Source organism: Pteronotus mesoamericanus, unplaced genomic scaffold (assembly GCF_021234165.1).
Source record: "Pteronotus mesoamericanus isolate MK-2021 breed Mesoamerican mustached bat unplaced genomic scaffold, CSHL_Meso_final contig_221, whole genome shotgun sequence".
Classification (NCBI taxonomy): Eukaryota; Metazoa; Chordata; class Mammalia; order Chiroptera; family Mormoopidae; genus Pteronotus; species Pteronotus mesoamericanus.
The window spans coordinates 12,156,425-12,179,152 of record NW_026555092.1 but is presented as its reverse complement, the minus strand read 5'-3'; the positions used below and the strand labels follow the sequence as shown (position 1 = coordinate 12,179,152).

Sequence of the window (22,728 nt, the reverse complement as noted above, 5' to 3'; positions counted from 1 at the left end):
GTTGTCATAGAGAGTTTGGGAAGGGAATGGAGAATGAAGCAAAGGTTAAAATGTTCCATAAATGAAGAGGTCACCAGGCCCTTGAAGTTAAGGACAATGTGGGTCAGTAATCTATTTTGCAAATTAACATTAATACTACTATACAGTTATGTGGCATTTTGGTAGTTTACAAAGGGCATTAGTAATAGAGTGTGCTGGTTAAGAGCTCAGCTCTAGAGTTTGCCTGAAAGGTTCTAATCCTAGGTCTGTTACTATCTATGAAATTTTAGGTGATTTTTTTCAGTTTCTCTGATCTGTAAAATGATTACTTTAAGGATAGGGTTGGTGTGCAGATTAAGTGTGATAATACATGCAAAGCACTTAGTACAGTGCCCAAGACATGGTAAGCACTCAATAAATTTAAGCTATTACATATTTTCTAATGAGATCCTGACAAGGTTCATAAGAAAGTGGTAGGTCAGGTATTATTTCCATTTTGTAGATCAGGAAACAGTTTCAGAGACATTAAGTATTTGGCCAAGGTCAAATGGCAGTCAGAATTCTGACCTGGTCCAGGACTTCCTTCCACAGTATTACCTTTCTCAAATTAAGATCTCAGGAAAGAGTGTGCCCTCAGAAAATATTAAAAAGAAAAGAAAAGAAAAGAAACCAACATTTAAAAACAAATTAGGCAGATGGCATTTTTTTAAATATTTATTTTTATTTTTAGAGAGAAGGAAAGGGAGGGAGAAAGAGATGAAGAGAAACATCAAAGTGTGGTTGCCTCATGCATACCCCCTACTGGGGATCTGGCCTGTAACCCAGGCATGTGCCCTGACTGGGAATCGAACCGGTGACTCTTTGGTTCACAGGCCAGTGCTCAATCCACTGAGCCACACCAGCCAGGGCTACATTTTTAATGTCATTTTATCTATACTGAAAAAAATAACAAAAGACTAATAACTTCATATTTAAACAAAAGTCTGCGTTTAGCCTAGGATAAATGAGTAATGATGTCAAGGTTTAACAATAACTTGTTTTTAAAACAAGTTAGGTCTTGGGTGAAGGGGATGCATGGAGGTGGAAGAGGGTATGTGGGGATAAATGATAATGGAAAAAATACAATAAAAAATAAATTAATCCACTCAATGAAAAAACAACAACAAAAAAAAATAAGGTCCTACATCAAGGATCTGAATCATTTTTGATCAAAAACACTCCAGTTCCATTAGGACAGATATAAAATGTGTAAAATCCCTTCTCTTTTTTCTTATTTGTGTTTAATTCAAGAAGCATAAAGGTGCATATTTTCAGTCAGCCTGAAAAGAGCCATAAGCCCAATGATTATGAGACTTCTATCAAGCCATGAATAACAAATGTAGAATGAAAAGAATAACTCTAAGCTTGAAAAATAATTGGAGGGTTTTTCTTTGGTCTCTGGGTCAAGTAAGGTCAAGTAAGATAATTGCAGCATTGTAGTTAAGCTACCCTTATGACATTTCACTTGAAAGCAGCGGGATAAAAACTTGAGAAAAAAATAATAAGTAAATCTTAAAGCATACATTTAGAGATTTGGACCTAATAAAAAGAAGTGAACAGAATTAAATAAAAAAATTTATTTCTCATAAAAGGAAACAAGGTAGATTCTGAAATGATTTGTATAACTTGGTCTCTACATCACTTAACAACTATTCATTATGGGCATACTTTATAGGATCTATTAGTAGAGATTTTAAAAAAAATTTTATTCATTTATTTTTAGAAAGAGGGGAAGGGAGGGAGGGAGAGAGAGAGAAAAACATTGATGTGTAGAGAGAAACAGATATTGGTTGCCTCTTGCATGCCTCCAACCAGGGAGGGACCTGGCTGGCACTTAGTAGAGATTTAAAATAGATAATAATCATTTTCTTAAGAAAATTAGATTCTATAGAGGAAGTAAGAAATTTACACAATTATAACATAATTCTATTTTATACAGAAAGTGACATGTGCAAATAAAGAGGGTGTTAATAAATTAGTATGTTTAGAGTTAAGAGAGATTACTTTCAGCATCACAAATCACAGAAGACTGAGTAGTATTTAGATGAGCAGAGACAGTAAGAAGAAGCATGTGTGGAAAGGGAAAAAGAATGCCAGGAAGATACAGGGAGTATAGTGCTTCAGTTTTCTGTCCCAAAATATGTGAAAATCAAGAAATCACTTAAGAGGGAGATGAATGATTTTAAATGTCACATTGATTTTTAATGTTATTCTTTGTCAAAGAGAAGCCTAAAAGTTTTGGAGTGGGGGCAGTCACAAGAGCATGACTCCTCAAACAAGAGTGACAGCAGAAGCCCCTGAGATTGTCAAAGGCCCAATGTCCGCAGAGTCCCAAAGGAGAGGACTCAGAGGAGAAGCCAACGTAATAAAAAGCAACCAGGAAGGCATGAATGGAGAGAATGCCAAGAAGAGAGCCAACTGTACCTAATGCTGCACAAATTTTGAAAAAAAATAATGGCTGAGAAGAGACTACTAGAACTAACAAGACACTGGAGATCTTCCAGAAACCAGTTTCAGCAGAGCAGTAAGATTTGGAAGCCTTGAGAGCCTGGGAGAGTAAGTTAAGTATCTGAAAACTGCAGATCTTTTGTTTGTTTCTTTTAAATTTACATAGGAGATTGTTGAGCACTTACATGTTGAGGGAAGAAGGAAAATGTTGGAGATGGAGGCCAAATTTTGGAAAGCAAGGAAGTGGGAATGAGGAGTTAGCCACTCTTTCAAGGAACTCAAATAAGAAATAAGAATCTCATTTAATCTTTACCCAACAGATAGGTACTATTATCTCTACTCTAAAAAGGTGAAAACTTAAGAATGATGAGATTAAAAAATTATCCACAGTAATACCCTGGTTGGTGTGGCTCAGTGGATTGAGTGCCGTCCTGTGAACCAAAGGCCATGGGTTTGATTCCCAGTCAGGCCCCCAGTGAGGGGTGCATGAGAGACAACAAAATATTGATATTTCTCTCCCTCTCTTCCTCTCTCTCTAAAAATAAATAAATAAAATCTTTAAAAAAAATAAAAAAGAATTATCCACAGTAAAAAAGCTAGGGAGTGGCATTTTTCATTTTTTTGCTACCAAAAGTCAATGATGCTCCTGCTATGCCACAGATGCCAGAAGAATATCAGTGACTTTACTATGACTAACAAATTTAGGAATCTTCATCAACATATTGAGAAAAAGCCTTTTTAAAGGCTCAGTGATTATACCTCATACTGAGGCAACATTGGTTAGAACATTAGCTGAGTAATTTAAAACGGAAATACAAAATTTAAACACAAAAAGGTTCCAAAGTCAAACAAATGACAAAACTTACTTCAATATTTCTTCTCTGCACTGCCTCTGTGTGGCAAAACAAGCTATAGCCCACATTTTTATTTCAACTCCTGTGTGGAACTGTTTTCCTCTCATGTCCCATACTCCATGGCTTGGTGTTGCTACTGTCCGATTCTGCAGAAAAAGAAGAAAGAGAAATATGGCAAAAAAGAACACTTAACACAGTTTATTTCAATAAGCACATCTCTCTCTCTCTCTCTCTGATATTCTACATGGAATAGGTTATTCTAAGTCAATATTAGTAATATTTTCATCATAGAAAAACATTCTATTAAACTCAAGCAAAGACACCTTGAAACAAAAAAATACTACAACAATAAAACATTTTCTAAATTCCACACTTAGCTAGGAATGCCCTTCTTCCATACATAGAAACTGTATGTTTATAATTAAAAACTATCAAGAGGTTTTACCCGTCCTCCATACTGGAGCATAGGAGCTGGAAGTACGCGTCCGGTTACATGGGCCATTTCATCTCGAACTTTAAATTGAAACTCCTGAACAAATGGATCTGTTTCATAATTTGCACTTCTTACCTAACAACAGAAAGTCAGTAGTTACTTTCAAAATTTCCCCAAATGTCCTGCTTTACTTATTAGAACTCTGGTTTTTTCTTTCACTGTGTCAACAATGTTTTACAATAGGTCTAGTTAATGGTGTCCTAAACCACAGAGAAGAGAATCTTAACCCAGGACCACAGGTTATTAACAGACTGCAGGAAGTCTGGGAACCTCCTGGTAACTTACAGAAAATTTAAATGTATTAGGTGGAATAATAGAAATTTCAAGTAACTACAACCCATGAAAATGGTAATTTTATATGATAAAACTAATATACTTTGGGGAGGGTGGTCTAAGATTGCCAGAGAAATACCTAGCCTAAGTAAGGTTAAGAACCTCTGATTAGAAGATCGAGATATATACTATTAAAATTACATAGTTTAATAGCAACTATTGATAATTATTTTTCCCCTAATTACTATGGCTTCCCCCACACAGTTACTTGGTTCATAATTTATATAAAATTTACTTCAGTATTTTCAGATAAAGTGCCATGTTGCAAAATTTACTTAATGGGATACATTTGAGACAGATAAGAAAGCCAGTACAAAACACAGATTATAATTTTCACATATTTTATCCATACATATAAAGAATTTATCATAATTCAATATAGACCTGGCTCTTAATGTGTAATTCATGTTTATAGCATGCTATATATTAACAGTTTTTCAAAATATACTTACTTGGTTTCAGAGTAAAGGGCAAATAAGGTTACTAGGAGAGGGTAATGTTCAAGTCTTTGAGAAACAATCCATTAAAAAAGCTGTATGATCTAAATATGTAAAAAGAATCTACCTACAACAAGCAGGGAAAGTTGTTTTCTAAATTAGGCACTGATGCATCTTTTTTCTTTTTATGCTATTTTTATTTTTATTTTATTTTTTATGCTATTATTATTTTTCTCTTTATTGTTTACTGTTCATGCTATTGCAGTCACCCCCCCTCCGCCCCTTTACCACTCCCGCCCTGCGTCTGCCCCCCTCTCCCTCAGGCCATCAGCCCAGTGTCCATGGGTCAGGCATGTATGTTCTCTGTCTGATCTCTTTACCTTCTTCCTTCCAATCCCCTCTCCCCCTGTCCCTCCAACAGCCTTTAGTCTGTTCCATGTATCTAATGCCTTTGTTTCCGTTTTATTCCTTAGCTTATTTTGTTCACAAGCCAGTCACTGGTACATCTTTTCTTCAAGCTTAAACTCCATTCATTTCTTATGTGTTTTAATATATTTCCATAGTAAGATTATACAGAATAACAACTTCTATTTACCAAGACTTGATACACGGTGTGCTAGGGACTAAATGTTTAATAATTAATTTTCACAGTAGTCTTGTATTTACAAACATAGCTCTTTTATAATCTTTATTTTACAGAGGTGGAAACTAAAGCTTAGTAAAGTGAAATAACTGGCCTAAAACCATATAGTTAAACGAGTGACATAGAATCTGAAACCATGTATATTCTGATTCTAGATTTTCTACTTTCAATCACTGTACTAGCCTTCCAGAGGCTTTAATTTTAATAATACATTATTAATAATAGTAAGTGGACAAGCTAGAGTTTGAATCCAGAGCTGTTAGATTCCAAAGCCAGCACTTTTTAGCCACTGTACAACATTATCTCCATGAACAGAAAAGCTGTAATAAGTTGGAAGTAGTTATTGAGATTTTATAGAGATAGTGAGAGGTTCTAGTCTCTTTAAAGTTTTTAAAATCTTGTCATAGCAGATCAGAGAAAGATCCATGAGAATCACCCTGTATTTTCCTAATTAAATACAGGGTGTAACACCTTTTATTCACTCCTTATAAAACTATAAGGAAAAATTCTTTCTTCTGTAATTGGCTTACAAAATGAAAGAGCCCTGAAACCGTTTTTCAACAATCTTTAAGACTGCTTCTGAAAGTGTTTTTAAACTGTTTTAGGTAATATTCGTATTTCCAGACTTTCTTCTCCTCACTTGGGCAATATAAATGATATTAAAGAACAAAAAATCCAGGTGCCTTTTATTTTTCATTTTGCCTTATCACATCAGTTTTATAAAGTGGTATTGATAACTTCTTCTTCCTCTCCATTTAGAACAATGAGAGAGCTTAGAAAGCCTGTATCTTCAACCTTTTTTCATCTCCTGGCACATATGAACTAATTCTGTGGCACACCAAAATATGCTGTATTTTTTGCCAATCTGACCAAAAAATAGGTATAATTTTGATTCATTCACACTGGACAACTATTGTTGTGTTGGCTGTTGTCCATTTTTTTTTTTTTTTGGGCAATCTTAAGGGAAAAGAGTTCAGTGCACCTGAGTAAAGAGTCACATATTGCATGTTTTAAATATTCTTGCAGCACACCAGTGCGCCTGCCACGGCACATTGGTTGAAAATTGCTGCCCTGTATGGTTAGAGCTGTTTTATATTTCTTTATTCATCTTGTAGTTGCCATCCTGATACTGGGAGCTAAGTGCTTCTATGCTGTTAAAATTTTTACTATCACTAGTCATAATACTTTTACTTTTCTTCCTTTTTTCCTTCCTCTTTTAGGTGGAAAGCAATGAAGTTTCAGTTCACTAAATTGAAACATTAGTTCTTGAGAGAATCTGTTCTCTGCTTAACTAGTTTGGGATTAAATTAGAAGGCTCTAACTCTTCTCATAGAACCCACTAAGCTTTACCCCCAGAACACATTACTTACTTCCATAATTCTTTTTACTTCTTTTTTTAAAAAATTTTATTTAGTTTTAGAGAGGGGAAGGGAGGAAGGGGTCAATGTGTCGTTGCCTCTTGCTCACCCCCTTCTGGGGACCTGGCCTGCAACCCAGATATGTGCCCTAGACTGGGAATCAAACCAGTTACCCTTTGGTTTGCAGGCTGGCACTCAATCCACTGAGCCACACCAGTCAGAGCTGATTCCTTTTATTTCTGATAGCTCATGAAATGGCAATAAGGTATGAGCTGATAAGGACATAGTTCTTCAGTAGCTCACCCTACTATATACATGTATATACACACACATACACAGTGGTACTTCAGTACTTGCTGTTAATTTGTTCCCATGAGTGGCAAGCAGGCAACAATTGAAGCATTTTCTCTTGCGGGGCTGGTTTTGTGACTCATACAATTGCTAGCAAGCGCAACGCTTGAGCACCAAGTGCTGAAACATTTTTTGTTGTCAAAATGCAGCAAGTACCAGGTCTGATGAATTCTGAAGCCTATGAGTACTGAGGTGTGAGCACTGCGTGTGTGCATGTTACTTACTTATTTACTTAACTAATTTATTACTTCAGAGAGAGGGGAAAGGAGGGAGGAAGAGAGGAAGAGAAACACTGATGTGAGAGAGAAACATCAACTGGTTCCCCCTTGTACACTCCCTGACTAGGGGACTGAACTTGCAACCCAGGCATGTGTCCTGACAAGAATAGAACTGGTAACCTTTCGCTTTACAGGGTGATGCTCAACCAGATGAGCCACACAGATCAGTGCCACCTTAATACATTTTTAATTCCCATGACTAGGGTTAAGTACTAACCAATCTGCTAATTTCATCTTGTCTATCTGGTGCAGATCGTGCTGTTGCTTTGATCATAGTGGAAGTCTGATTGTCCGTTAGCTTCTTGATACATCGTTGTCCTGCCACAATATTACAAACCTATAAATAAAAAATTTAGATGTATATATCTTTTCAAACTCAGTGCTAGTTACATATGAAAATAAATTTTAAAATCTACTTTATTAAACTGCTTTTTAATATCATATTAAATAAAAAAAGTCAACAACACTGCTTTACAGTATAACAGGTAAAATAAAAAGGCTGAAAAGAAGTGTACCAAAATGCTAAGAGTGGTTACATTCAGAGTGGCAAGATTGTGGATAAACGTTTTCCATACTATTATATTACCGAAAATTTAGAATAAAACTTAAAACCAAAACTCCAAAATAAATGTGAGTATAAATTTACAGGCCATAAAGGGCCACAACAGAAAGATGAATAAGAGAATATTAATAAGAAGCCCAAACACATTACTTCTAGTGGCAGATACGTATGTTTCTGTTCCTGCCCCACTTGCAGACAGGGAAGATGTGGGTACTTCAGCTGCAGAGTATACTTTTCTCTGAAATACTGTGCTACTGTTCTCTCCACAGTCTGGCCATTTTCTAACTGTAAAGGGAAGCTGGAAAAAAAAGTACACATTAATAACTCATCTCATTATGAGCCAGCAAAACTCTCAATCTGCTGACTAAAGCAAGCTGCCTCACATCATCTTTGCTGACAAACACCAGCTTTTCTTACGTTTGGTGACTGGCAGGCCTTCTTGTTACATTACAAACACGGTATTTCCGTCTCATTGTTCCACAATGAGTCACTTCAACCTTCAGACCTGTTCCAAACAAGAAAAACTGAGGTTACAGAACAGTGACATGAAAAATATTTATATCTAAAGAGCCTATTCATTACTACAAAAACTCAAATAAATTCTAAACAGAAAAACTGTGATATAGGCAATGTGATACTAACAAAGGATTTTATAGAAAGCATTGCAAATAATGGTTACAATCAAAATAGACCTAACTCCAAACATTCTCCCTATCATGTCTAACTCTACATATTAAAAAAAATAGTATCATAGAATTTGCAAAGCCTGTAGATCAAGGGACAAAGTTCTCCATCAATTTTGAAAAAACCTTGTTTATAATAAATTCCAGTATTTATGCTGGGAAAAGGAAGGAGGAATGAAAGGAGTACAATAATTCTCAGGATATTCTATAACCTTCAGAGTATGTGACATTTGAATAGCCCAGTCATCACATACTGAGTGAAGATCAGAATTTCATAAAATTCAAGAAGGAAGTCCTTCACAGCTTTTTAAAGCAGGGAAGAAAAAAAAAATCCTGGCCTTTTTAACTTAAGTAGAGTGACAATTTTGTTGAAGTATAATATAGTGACACAGCCTTTACTACTGACTATAAGAAATCAAATGCAACCAAAATAATTCCTGGATCAGGCGATCCCTACTTTATTGTGGAATGATTGATTCCTTTGAGAATCTGATGAAAGCAATACACTCAAAAAAGGCACATAATTTAACATATAATTTTATATGTCCCTGGATCCTTTTAGCCCATCTGTGGACTCTAATGCAGTGATTTTCAACCTTTTTTCCATCTCATGGCACACATAAGCTAGTAACTAAAATTCTACAGCACACCAAAAAATTAATATTTTTTTGTCAATCTGACAAAAAAAAAAAAAAGGGTATAATTTTGATTAAAAAAGGGGTACCAAAAAAAAAAAAGTAATTACTTATCCTTTTGCTCCAATGTGATTTTTTTAAAAAAATGAGGCGCCTTATACTTGTATGTAAGGTTTTCTGGTACTAAGAATTAACCAATTAGATGCAACTATTTTGTGACGTGGCCAATAAGATGCAACTCTATTATTATAGGACCTATATATTTATGGTTCAAGATAGGGCATTCACACCAGATAATTATTATTGTGTTGGTTGTCATCATTTTTTATTGACAATCTAGGGGAAAAGAGGTCTATGCCCTTGACTAAATAATCAGGGATTGCATGTTTTAAAAACTGGTTGTAGCATACTGGTTGAAAATCGCTGCTTTAGGAGTTGGAGGATCCCAGGCCTGTTTTAGAAAGTAAAGCAATGGACTTTTAAATCATTGGCTGAAATTCTTCGGGATGGATTTTCTTAAGCAGTCCTGCCCAACAGTTTTCTGAGATGATGAAATACAAGTTTTCTATCTCTGTGCTAATATGGTAATCACTAGAAATGCGTGTAACTGAGAAACTGAAAATTCGATTTAATTCTAACTAGCTTAAACTGAAATAGCTAGTGGCTAGTGTTTAGGCCAGTGGTTTTAGAGCTACCTAGAGAAGATTTAAACAGATACACTGGCTCCTGCTCACAGATAAACAACTCCACTTCTATGGCCTACACTCCAAAGGTGGAAAATCTAAAAAGGGGTAGATGGAGGACAACTTTTAGTTCCCAGCTAGTTATAGTTACTTTTGTATTATTTCCCTTTTATATCTGTGATTCCCAGAGTGAAGTGGTTCTTAAACAGAGGCAATTTTGCCCTCCAGGGAACATTTGGTAATGTTTGGAGACTTTAAAAAAAATTTTATTTTTCAATTACAGTATACATTCAATATTATTTTGTTTTGGTTTCAGGTGTATAGCATAGTGGTTAGACAATCATATTACTTAAAAAGCGATCACCCCTGATGTTTCAAGTACCAACCTGGCACCATAGTTATTACAATATTATAGACTATATTTTATATGCTGTACTTTACAGACATTTTTGATTGTCACAACTGGGGGTGCTGTTGGCATCTGGTGGATGCTAGGTTTAGGAATACTTAGATCCAGAGATCTTGCTAAATATCCTACAACGCACAGGGCAGCACTAACTCCCACCTCTGACTACAATAAAAAATTATCCAGCTCAAATGTCAACACTGCCAAGGTTGGGAAACCCTTCTATAGTATAACTTATTTTCCTATCTAATTACTAACTATAGAATCAAATATAAAGTTTACTCATAGTAGTATTTCCTTCTATCAGCAAAAATTAATGTTAAATGAACACACTGTTACTTTACCAGTTTGGTACAGGTTTTTCTTGAGTACTCTATTGAATCAGTGAGAAATAATTTTTTAAAAAGGATTTTATTTATTTTTAGAGAGAAGGGAAGGAAGAAAGAGAGGGAGAGAAACAATGATGTCCAAGAAATACATTGATTAGTTGCCTCTTGCATGCCCCCTACTGGGGACCTGGCCCCCAACCCAGGCATGTGCCTTGACTGGGAATCGAACCAGCAACTTTTGGGTTCACAGGATGGCACTCAGTCCACTGAACCACACCAGCCAGGGCTAGAAATAATTTTTTAATAATTAACTTTTTATAAAACTAGAATTTCACATCTATGCCTCTATATTATTAAGAAGACTAGAAAATAAAATATTATCAAGTATTATGTTTAGGGGAAAAGATAGAAAATTTATAACAAATTTCTGTTACCTTACACAACTTAGCAATTGTTCTTAAGTCTTCCCCTTAAATTAAACAATTTATTAATAAAGTTCCACAAGCCTACTGTAAGTTTTTACAAAAAATAAATTGGACCCTGGCTGGTATAGCTCAGTGGATTGAGCGTGGGCCTGCAAACCAAAAGGTCGCCAGTTCGATTCCCAGTCAGGGCTCGTGCTGGGGTTGCGGGCCAGGTCCCCAGGAGGGGGGTGTGTGAGAGGCAACCACACACTGATGTTTCACTCCCTCTCTTTCTCCTTCCCTTCCCCTTTCTCTAAAAATAAATAAATAAAATCTTTAAAAAAATTGGTATTCTTATATACGTATGTTACTTTTACCATACACTTCCCCCAATATTTCTGCTGTTTAACTATGATGAATTACTGCTTACAGAAATCACCCTAATAGGAGAAAGTTCACATGGAACCAAATGAATATACTAAGGAATTGTATTCACACTTCGTATAGCACACTTGAATCACTATTTAAATTTTCATCAAATTCCTCAAACCAGCCAAAAATTAAACCCAAATATATAGCACAGAACATATAACTTTCATTTTTTTGATTTATTGCGGTAGGAATACATGATACATTTTAAAGATCCCTTTAAAAAAAAAAAAAGCTTTCTTCAGTTTGCGTGGAGAAAAAAATCATTAGTTTGTTAATTAGATCCAACTCAGATTTTTCTACCCTGAACCTAAGGTCATAGGTTCCTAAGGATAAGACCAAAATCCAAGAGTTAGCAAAAAGTTGAAAGTTTAAAAAATGAACTACATAATTCTCTGCCCAGGTTCCTCTCCAAATCCAAAAAAAGTCTTTAATAAATCAAATATTTAACCATAAACTTGGCTTTACCTTCACTATAACATCAACTTTATAATGCTTTCTAGTCATTTCTTTAGGCCCCTGAGCAGCTGAAGTTAAGATCGAATCCATGCTCTTTGGGCAGCAGTTGAATCCTTGTTCTGTAAATCTTGTATTTTCTGTGAAAATGTGGTGCTATGAGTTGACTGCATAGTTACCATAAGATAATGTAAATGATTTCATGATATCAGAGATGGTAATTAAGCAGTTACTCCACTGAAAACCACTGCATTTAGATAATCACATATTAATGCTGTGTAATGCACTACCTCCCAACATACTAACTATGCAATTAATAGATTATGAAAGGATAATGGTTTAATTGCAATAGAGTATTATATAACATTTTCTTATTTTGATACTTTGATTACTTGAGATAAATGGATGCTTATTTTCAAAGTTATAAGGATTTTCCTTGTAATGTTTTATTACAATGATTACTTCTTTCCTGGTTACTAAATGGCAAAGAATGATTACTGGAACAAGCAGGATGTATTCAGCTACTCTGAATCAAAATTGCTCTTGTAAAATCCTTTAAACTGCTGACAGAATCAGTGTATGTGGGTTTGCATATAAAACTGTATATGTATATTTAAATATATATAGAAATGTACATACATATAAAGAGCAAATATATACAAACTATACACATTAGAACACTATTAAAACTATTTCCTTTTTTTGGAAGACCATTTAGAGAGGTGAATTTATATTAGTAAAACACATACATGATGCAACACCACTGTACAAATGTTAGCTATTCACTAAAAAAGGCAAGATATAATGATCAACTGTATAATATATATGAAATAACTAAGTTCCAACTCTAGAAACAGCTAGTCCCACATCCATAAATTTTAAAAGGAATAAAATATTCTGCTATCATCTCAGAGGTATGTCAGTATATTAGAATATGTTCAAAGGATGATTATAGTTCTGAAGTAACAATGCTTCCGAAATAAGCTTTCTACATTTAATGGTATTATAGCAGCATTTCCCTGTGAGATGCTCTTAATACCTTCAGTTAGTATGGAAAAGTATTAACAAAAAATTAGCTGGTATTAATATTAATTCCATTACTTGGTACCTATTTCATTTAAACGCTACCTGAGATGTTATGGTAATGAACTTATTGCATATTTTATCACTGATCCTTATTTTACTGGTAATGCTACATGACTAGATTTTAATTAAAAATTTTTTCAATAAAAGTTTGTTATACTCATGAATTTTATAAGTAAGTTGCTCCAAATGCTAATTCACCTTTTATCTCTTTGGTGAATTTTACCCGATGAGAATCAGTCAGAGATCTTGGTTGCTCATCAATATTATGAATGTCAAGAACTTCACACATGAACTGAATTACAGGTTGTGCTTTGTAGAAGGCAGTGGCAGAAACTAAGAAGAAAAACACAAATAGTACAAATTAATGTTTCCTTAAAAATTCAGAAATGATATCAGGCTCCATGATAATGAACTAATTATAGAGTTAAAATTATCCTTTATGTATACTTACATATGTATAAAAATATTTTCAAAATTAAGCAGTTTAAATTTATCTGTTTAACTGCAAGACAAGCACAAGAACAGAAAAGCTAAACACTACAGTTCTTATAATCTATCTATTTCACCATGGTAATTAAATCATTGCATTCTCTACTACTTGTACAGAGAAGTGTCCTGGGTATGAGACAAGGCCTGTACAGGGACAAAGAAAGCCTGAGCTCCTTAGCAAATGAAGATTAGGAATTATTTCTTAAACAATGCTTTCTATGACACTCCAGAGTGTTTATCTATTCTAATGTGAGCTTTCCCTGTCTTGTACAGATTTGAGAAGGCAGCAGTATTAAAGGCTATTAGTACTAATGCAAGCTATCGGTAGTAACAATAGTAAGGAGTATCTGCCCAATGTTATCTAGCTACAGCTGAAGTTTTCTTATAGTCAACCAGCACTATTTCTTAATCTTGGGTTTTGGAACTGGAAGAGCTTCACAAATGGTTCGTACACCACTTTCACATATTTCTTAAACACATGCTTATTGACATCTGTTATATGCTATAAAGACAGTAGGGATATAATGAAAAGTAAAACCAAAATAGACAATAAGCTACATATTATTTTTTTTCTTAAAAAACATGCCCACTGTCTGCTAAGAGTAAACCTTTTATATGGTGCTCTTTTTCTTCCTTGCATTGGTTTAGAATTTTATGTCCTCCACAAAATATCCCTTACTTCTAGAAGAATATTTATCAAGGCTTTACGAGTAGTTATCTAAGGATACGTGTGGGTGGTGAAAGTACTGTAGATACTTTTTATTTTCTCCTTTTTATCTTTAAATCTTCATTTTTTATAGTGAGCACATATTCTCTTTTCCTTTATTACAAATTCAAATAATATATACAAAATAAAGACTTCCTCCAGTTTCCAAGTAACCATTGTTGGTAGATAAGTATCCATGGATATACCGTGTTCTTTTGATATGCACTTACAGATATAAAATGTACATACGACTTTTTTCACATGAGATCAATGTTCTATGACTTATTATTTTTTAAATTAATGATATGTCTTAGAAATCTTTCCATGTCATAAGTTTCTTTATAATGGCTTCATTTTATTCTACAGTTTTGGTGCATAATAATTAAACCAATATATAGACCCTTTCCCTCAATGAAAAAGAACACAAACGGTAAAACATTAGAAGCACGGTTCTGGGCTTTGATTTCTTCTCATAATATAACTTGAAGATAGATCTATATGTACTAATATGGAACTGTTTTATCCTTTATCACAGCCACAGGCTATCTCATTGCATGGATATATCCAAAAATTCAAGTCCATAATAATGAATAATTACATTGGTTTTGTTTATTTACCAGCACAAAAAATATTCCAATGAATGGCCTATGTGTCTGTTTGTGTACATCCATGAGTACTTCTCTAGGAAGATTTAAGAGGAATCAATACTCACTGCTAAACTTCCACCCAAATAAACTTTAGAAACACCTCCACAATTTCAAATACTTAAGAAAGGAGAGACTGATACAATTGGGTTAGCATTCTGGATATTTTATTCAAATCTGAAGTAGTTTTAAAAATGTATACATTGCCCTGACCAGGTGGCTAAGTTGGTTGGAGCGTCTTCCCTGCACCAAAAGGCCACAGGTTTGATCCCCCATCAGAGAAGCTATGGGAGGTAACCAATGAATGGTTCTATCTCACAATGCCATGTTTCTCTTTCTCTCTCCCCTCCTAAAATCAATAAACATATCCTCGGATGAAGGTTATTAAAAAATGTATATATTATATTCTATTGCAAATGTATGGTGGTTACCAAAGAGAAGGAGGTGGGAAGGTAGTAGAGGGTAAAAGAGGCCAAATATATGAAGATGAAAAATGATCTGACTATGGGTGGTTGGTACACAATATATAGATCATGTATAATAGTAATGTACACTTGACCCTATTAACAAATGTCACTCCAATACACTTAGTAAATAATAAAAAGGGAAAAATTTTGTGCATTGAAAAAAGCCTGACAGGATACATACCAAATAAGCACATACTGTTTCTAGGTTAATTTTTAAAAAGTAAATAAAGGAAAATAAACATATGATAAGTAACATGTTTGCCTTTCCTTTAATCTTACAGATAAATTTTCTTCACTGGATTACTGTAATAGTAGCTTTAACAACCAATGTGTCCTTACATCAGAGCTGTAACTACTGAACAAACATTGTTCATCCTATTTAAAATTCTATTATTTTCCTCACTATTTTTCCCACTATGCTTCCCAATCATTTTACTGTTTACCATATTCTCTAGAAGAAATGTACGCCTCTGAGGAGACAAACTTAGTGAAAAAAGCTCTTACGGCCCTCGATGCGCGCAGTACAGAGCAGTACGTTTCTGGTACCCGGGCCTGCGGGACCCTCACGGTGGCCCGGGCTCAGGCTGTACGTCCGCCACTGGGAGCTTCTCGCGGCCGCTATTGTGCAGCCTGCGGCGCGCCTGTTAGTTACAGGACCAGCTACGGCCGCCGCGGGGGACGCCCAGCTTCTGCACCCCTCCTGTGTGTCCCCTGGGTGGCGGCTCCTCGCCAGAGCCCACGCGGGACCGGGCCAGGAGGGAGCGCTGAACTGGGTCTGGGCGGTGGCGATCTGGACACTGAGCGTGTTGGCGTGGACGTGGAGCAGCTCAGAAGATGAAAGTCCATTTTTTAAACCGCAATGGTGAAACATTAACAACCAAAGGAGTCGCTGACTCTCTGCTAGATGTTGTGGTTTGGTTGCTATCTAGATATTGATGGCTTGGGTGCATGTGAGGGAATCTTGGCTTGCTCTGTCACCTCATCTTTAAAAAGCACGTATATGAGATATTAGAAGCAATCTCTGATGAGAATGACAAGTCCAATCTGGCGTTCAGGCTAACAGATCTTGGTTGGGCTGCCGAATCTGTCTGATAGTCTATGGAAAAAAAGACTTTTCAAGTGCCTGATGCCATGGCCAATGCCAGACGATCCACTGAAATGGGCAAGAACTCCTAGGATAGAATACATAGGAATATTTTTACAAAATTTAACCTATTTTACATACTTATTATTTCTTAATGTAATTAAATGACAGCATGGATGAATGGGTTTACTGTTATGGCCAGTTTTACTACTTTAATTCACCTTGTATAACTACTGAATTTTGTAGTTTGAAAGTATGCAACATTTATTTGGTTAAAATATAAAATCAAATATTAGAAAACAGTGTAATGAAATGTTACATATTTTGTCTTGTTTAGTAACTTTAGCAAAATATTTTCACATAAATCCTATGCCTACTTGCCCATAAAGTAGGTTTAAAAAGTTATTATTATCCCTGTTAGATGTGGATGAAGACAGAGATCTAAAATGCCTTGTCTATGGCCATACGGTAAATTAGAAAATCTGTCCTAGACCCCACATCTAGAACAAATTAGATGTTCAGATCAAAATTGGAGAAATTATGAGTATCTTATTTATAGTAATAATTAAGTGTGAATGAGTATGGGAAATGCTCTGTGAATTGATTAAGTTCAAAGATGCTTGTTACCTTATAAATACTTTAAAATTTTTTGGGGAAAAGCTCTTACAAAAGATGGGTTGAGTACAGTAGAATTAGGTATGAGTTTCAATGAGCAAAGATCTGCTTCTCCATCCCTTGGTTAAATCCTTAATATTTTATAAACTTACATATATATGTATTTTATTCCTTCCCCTTTCATAAATTAGCTAATTTTAATTGAAAAATATTTGTTAAATATTAAAAAATCTATTAATAAAATATGCCACATTAACCTGTTCAAGGAAATAAGCATGCAATCATTTCCACAGATGATGCCCCCCCAAAAAGCATTAGATAAAATTCAGTACCATAGCTAATACTTTCACTGTACCAGGGTCAGAAGAGAACTTTCTTAATTTGATAAAAGTTATCTACAAAAAATCTATGGCAACTTCAACTTTAGTTAATAGGAAGTCCTAGTTAGCACAGTAATTCAAGTTAAAAGAAATAAAAGGTAAAGAGAATGGAAAGGGAGAAACATAATTATTATTCTCTGCGATACGACTCTCTACACAGAAAACCCAATAATCTACAGATAAATTACAGAATTAATGAAAGAGTTTAGCAAAGTTGCTAGATTTAAGATGAACCTAGGAAAATAAATTACAATCTTATACATTGGAAACCAACTTAAAATGTAATAAAAACTTAAAATCACAACAAAAAACATAAGGTACTTCGAATGAAATCCAAACAAAGTATGTGTAAGACCCATAGAAGTAACAGGTATCTTTGCTATTGAAAGATAATAAAGAAGTTCTAAATATATGAATATACCCAATTCATGTAAATTATCCCCAAATTAATGTGCAATTTCAATAAAAAAACCAACAGGATACAACCCTCACAACCTCTGGAACTTAGGCTGATACAAAAATTAATATGAAAAAGCAATAAAACATGAATGGCCAAGACAATTTTTAATAAGGTCCTATCATTCATCATGATTTTTATAATCCTACTGAAGTCTAGAGACTGTGGGGACAGACACATAGACCAACAGAACAGACCTGAAAGCCTACAGTGTACTCTATACAAAACCAAATCCCTATTCAGAAAACTAAGTATGAAAAGAAAAACTTTAGAGGAAAATATAGAATATGTTAATCTTGGAGCTAAGAATTTCCTAAACAAAACATGAAACTACAAACCATTAAAACTATAACAAAAAAGATACCACAAATAAAGCTAAAAAAACCCAACCAACCAACCAGACTATACATTGATAGAGGATATGTGTAATAGATATAACAAATGATTACTACCCAAGATATTTAATGAGTTCCTATAAGTTAAAACAATAAAAGTGTCAGGCATTTCATAGAGGAAAAAAAGCTAAATGTCAAAAACAAATTTTCACTATTTTTCTTATTTGTAATAAAGGTAATATATGTAAAAACAATACTGAGCTATCATTTCACACTAATCAAGATGGGCAAAAAATTTTAAGAGCGAACACAAACTGATAAACCAATGAAAGTTTTCATAAACATTTACAGGAATATAAAGTAAATTTACAGATGGGCATAATTTTCAACTCAGCAATTCCACTAAATTGGAATATATGCTCTGGAGAAATTCCACATCATCAAAAGGAGATATGAATAAGAATGCTTATTGTAGCATTGTTTTTATTAGTAAAAAGGATGAAAACAACCTAAATATCCATCAACTGAATGGATAAATATGTAGTATATTCATTCATACAATTCAAGTTAATGGGCAAGTGCAAGATTTCAGATAAATAAAACTGAGAAATAAAGTACAGATATTACTTCAGAGGAATTTGGTAGAAGATGATCATCAACTAGACTGCTAAAACCTACATATATACAAATAAAATTAATGAAAATTTAAGAAAATTGACTAGGTATCTAGAATACCAGTAAGAGGGTCTTTCAATTTGTGAACACAGCATGTTTCTGAATTCATTAAGGTCATTTAAATTTCATTAAGGTTTTATAATATACCCTACAACTCTCATGTAGCTTTCAACAGATTAGTGCATGTAGTTGCGGTTGGAAATGTATCCTTTAATTTTGACTGTTACACATTTGTTTTTCAAACTAGGTTGATTCTTCTTTTTTTGGTAGCAGTATTAGAATAATTTAAAAAAGGACAGGCTTGGAAATAAAATGGATTTTAATCCTAGGTCTAACACTAATTTTTCTGAATTTCTATTTTTTCATCTGTAAAGTTAGAAAAATACCTACTACTTACAGTTATTAGGGTAGAGATTCAATGTAAGATACCTACGGGTGCCCAGAAGATGACAGCTCCACAGAGCTCCTTTTCTCATTTTGGAAGAATTGTCTCTCATGTCCTTTGCTTACTGATCTACTTGTTTTTTAAAATCTTTTAAAAAAATTGTTGTTCAATTACAGTTGTCCCCTAACCCCCATGATCTACTTAAGCCTTAATTCTAGGCAAAATCATTTGTCAATGTAAACTCCTTAAAGGAGTTACATGAGAATGTTACACAAAGGAGATTAGAATTCTTAAATTTTTCAGTTTTGAACCCATAATCAGCATTCAGATCAAGAATATTGCCAGTATCCTAGAACCACCTCCCTAACTTTTCAGCCATGACATCTTTTCTAAAAGTAATCAAAATCCTGGCTTTTACAATCACTTCCTTTTTTCTATAGATTTACAATATAAGTGCAGATCCCTAAATACTAGTTTAGTTTTCCTAGTTTTTGAACTTTTAAGTAACTGGAAACATAAAGCATGTATTCTTTTGAGACTGTTGCTAAAGATTGCTCCTAAATCATCTATATTAATTAAATGTAACTAATTTCTTCATTTGCATTGCTCTAATACTCTGTTGAAGGAATATACAATTTATCCATTCTAATGCTGGTGGATGTTTGTATTGGTACTTTGGTTACTAGAATAATGTTATTAACATTCTTATAGACGGTCTTTTTTGATGCACATACACACAAATTTCTGTAGTAGAAAAGGCTGTATCTAGAATTGCTGAGCCATGATGGATGTGTATCTCTAACTTTTCTAGGTGATGCCAAACACTTCCAAAGTGGTTTTAACAAGCGACCCTCTCCCAAGCAGTGTGTAAGAGTCACTGCTGTGCCACATCTTCAGTAACTGTTAGTATTGTCAGACTCTTAGAATTTCTGGTATGTAGTGATGTCACATTAAAAAATTTGGGGGGGGGTATTAATTTACATGCAATAAAATACATCTTAAATGTAAAGTTAATGATTTTGACAAATGCACACTTCTATGCTAATACCACCCCAGTTGAGACAGAACATTTACAACACTCCAGAAAGTACTTTCTTGCCCCAATGTAATCAGTTCCTCTCACCTACAGCTGCCTACTGCCACTTACCTGGTTCCCTTTAGAACAGATTACTTTATTCCAGAAGTTCATATAAATGGAATTACACTGTACATATCATTTTGTGCTTGGCTTCTTTTGAACATTTTAGCTAACATTCATCCATATCATTGGATAAATTAATAGTTAGTTCTTTTTTTAAAAAAAATGTTTACTAATTCCAGAGAGAAAGAGGAAGAAACATCTTTGTGAGAGAAACACTGGTTGCCTCCTGCACGCACCCCAGTCAGGGACTGGACCCTCAATCTAGGTACTCCGATTGGGAATTGAACCAACAATCCTTTGGTGTATGGGATGAACTCCAGCCAACTGAACCACACTGGCTAGGCAGTAGTTAGTTCTTTTTAATTGCTGGGTAGTATTTCTTACATGAACAGATTACAATTTATTTCTCCATTCACCTGTTTTGTTGGACATTTGGGTTATTTCCAGTTTTCCGGTTATTATGAACATGTACACATACATGCACAAATCTTTGTATTGACTTATCATTTCTCTTGTGGAAAGACCTGGGAACAAAACTGGTGTGTTATGTAACAAGAGAACGTTTAACTTTAAAATATGCCGAAGCTTTTTTCAAAGTAGTTGCACAATTTTTCATTACTACAATTTCCAGTTGCTCCACTTGGTGTTACCAGTTTTTTAAATCTAGTGATTGTGAAGTGGTATTTCATCAAGGCCTTACTGGCATTTCCTAATGACCAATGATGATTAGCATCTTCTCAAGTGCTTATTGGTCATTCATATATTTTCTTTTGTGAAGTGCTTATTGGTCATTCATATATTTTCTTTTGTGAAGAAAACTGCTTTTGACTACTTTTAAAATTTGTCTCAGTTACGCATTTTTCATATATTCTGGATACGTTTTTTGTCCAGATGTTTTACAAATGTTTTCTCCTGGTAGTAGGTTGCCTTCTCATCTTCTTAGGGGAGGGTTTTCATTTAGATGAGATTTCCAATATACATGAAGAAATCTGCCTAGTTGAAGGACATGAACATTTTTCCTGTTTTCTTAGAAATTTCCCAGTGTTAGCTTTTATGTTTTGGATTATGATAATACTTTGAATTAATTTTTGATTATGGTGTGAAATAGGAGTTAATTTTTTTCCATATAAATATTCAGTTTTGTCTAGAATCATTTGCGAAGACCCTCCCTGCCCACCCCCCCCAATTGAATTATGTTGGCCCCTTTGTCAAATATCAACCAACCATGGGTGGATCTATTTCTGTAGCTATTCTAATCGCTTCTCAGCCTTTTGGCTAAGATTAAGTGTTGTATCTGTAGCTATTCTATAACTTAATTTATATGTCCATCTTTACCCCACTTTCACATTTTTTAAAAATAACTAGCTTTAAAGCATGTCTTTTTAAAAAAAAAAATCCTCACCTGAGGACATATTTTCTTCATTGCTATTAGAGAAAGAGGAAGAGAAACATCAATTGGTTGCCTCCCATACACACCCAGACTGGGAAACTAACCCACAGCACTTTGGGTCACAGAATAACCCTCCGAGTCACACTGACCAGGGCTAAGGCATGTCTTGAAATCAGGTAGTATAAATCCTCCACCTGTTTTTCAAGATGCTTTTGGCTATTCTAGGTTCTCTGCATCTCTAAACTAATCCTAAGAATCAGATCATCAATTTATATTTTTAAAATGCTTTATAAAACTCTGAGATTGTGTTGAATCTATAGATCAATTTGGAAAGAATGGACATCTTGAGTCTTCTGGTCCAAGAACATGGTATTTCTGTTTATTTTTTATCTTTCTCAGGAATGCTTTACAACTTTCAGTGTAGAAGTCCTGCACACGTCTCTTTAAATCTATTCTTAACTATTATATATGTCTTATTGTTGTAAATAGCATATATATTTTTCCATTCCTCCAATTGTTGATTGCTGCTATTATTTGTTTTATTCCTAGTACTAATTTTTGTTTATGTAACTAGTATTTTGTGACCTTGCTAAATTCATCTGTTAATTCTAATAGGGTTTTGGGTTTTTTCTGTTTTTTTTTTTTGCCTGATTCCTTAGGATTTTATATGTAGACAATTATGTCTTCTGTAAAAAGAGGTATTTCTTCCTTCACAATGTTATGCCTTTATTTTTCCTCCTTCACTGTACTGGTTTCGACCTCTAGCACAATATTGAATAGAAGTAGAGCGTAAGTATCTTTGCCTTGTTCTTGATCTTTAGGCAAAAGCATTAAATCTTTTCACCATTTACTATGATGATGCTTGTTTATTTTTCTAGGGGCTTTGATCAGGTTGAGGAAATCTTCCCTTTTATTGCTAGTTTGTTATAAATTTTTATCATGAGAATATTAAAATGTGTCAAATGATTCTTCTGTTGAGAGGATTTTATTAATATTTTTTTCTCAGCTATCAATATCAAAGATATACTAGCCTTATAAAATTGAGTTGAAAAGCCTTTCCTCTTCTTCTATTTT

The 22,728-nt window shown here is 34.3% G+C and overlaps 1 protein-coding gene and 1 pseudogene across 1 annotated transcript in view; one reads left to right on the top strand and one right to left on the bottom strand.

The window, feature by feature from the left end:
* The window catches only part of LOC129069307 (protein argonaute-3), a 94,862-nt gene that overhangs the window by 16,598 nt on the left and 55,536 nt on the right, over positions 1-22,728 (bottom strand). Inside the window, exons 6-11 of the mRNA XM_054571965.1 lie at positions 13,085-13,219; positions 8,193-8,280; positions 7,926-8,073; positions 7,431-7,550; positions 3,766-3,888; positions 3,333-3,466 (exon numbers count right to left, since the gene is read on the bottom strand). Of these exons, the coding sequence (XP_054427940.1) occupies positions 3,333-3,466; positions 3,766-3,888; positions 7,431-7,550; positions 7,926-8,073; positions 8,193-8,280; positions 13,085-13,219 (748 nt within the window). The remainder of the gene's footprint in view (positions 1-3,332; positions 3,467-3,765; positions 3,889-7,430; positions 7,551-7,925; positions 8,074-8,192; positions 8,281-13,084; positions 13,220-22,728) is intronic.
* LOC129069509 (uncharacterized) lies at positions 21,520-21,688 on the top strand (annotated as a pseudogene).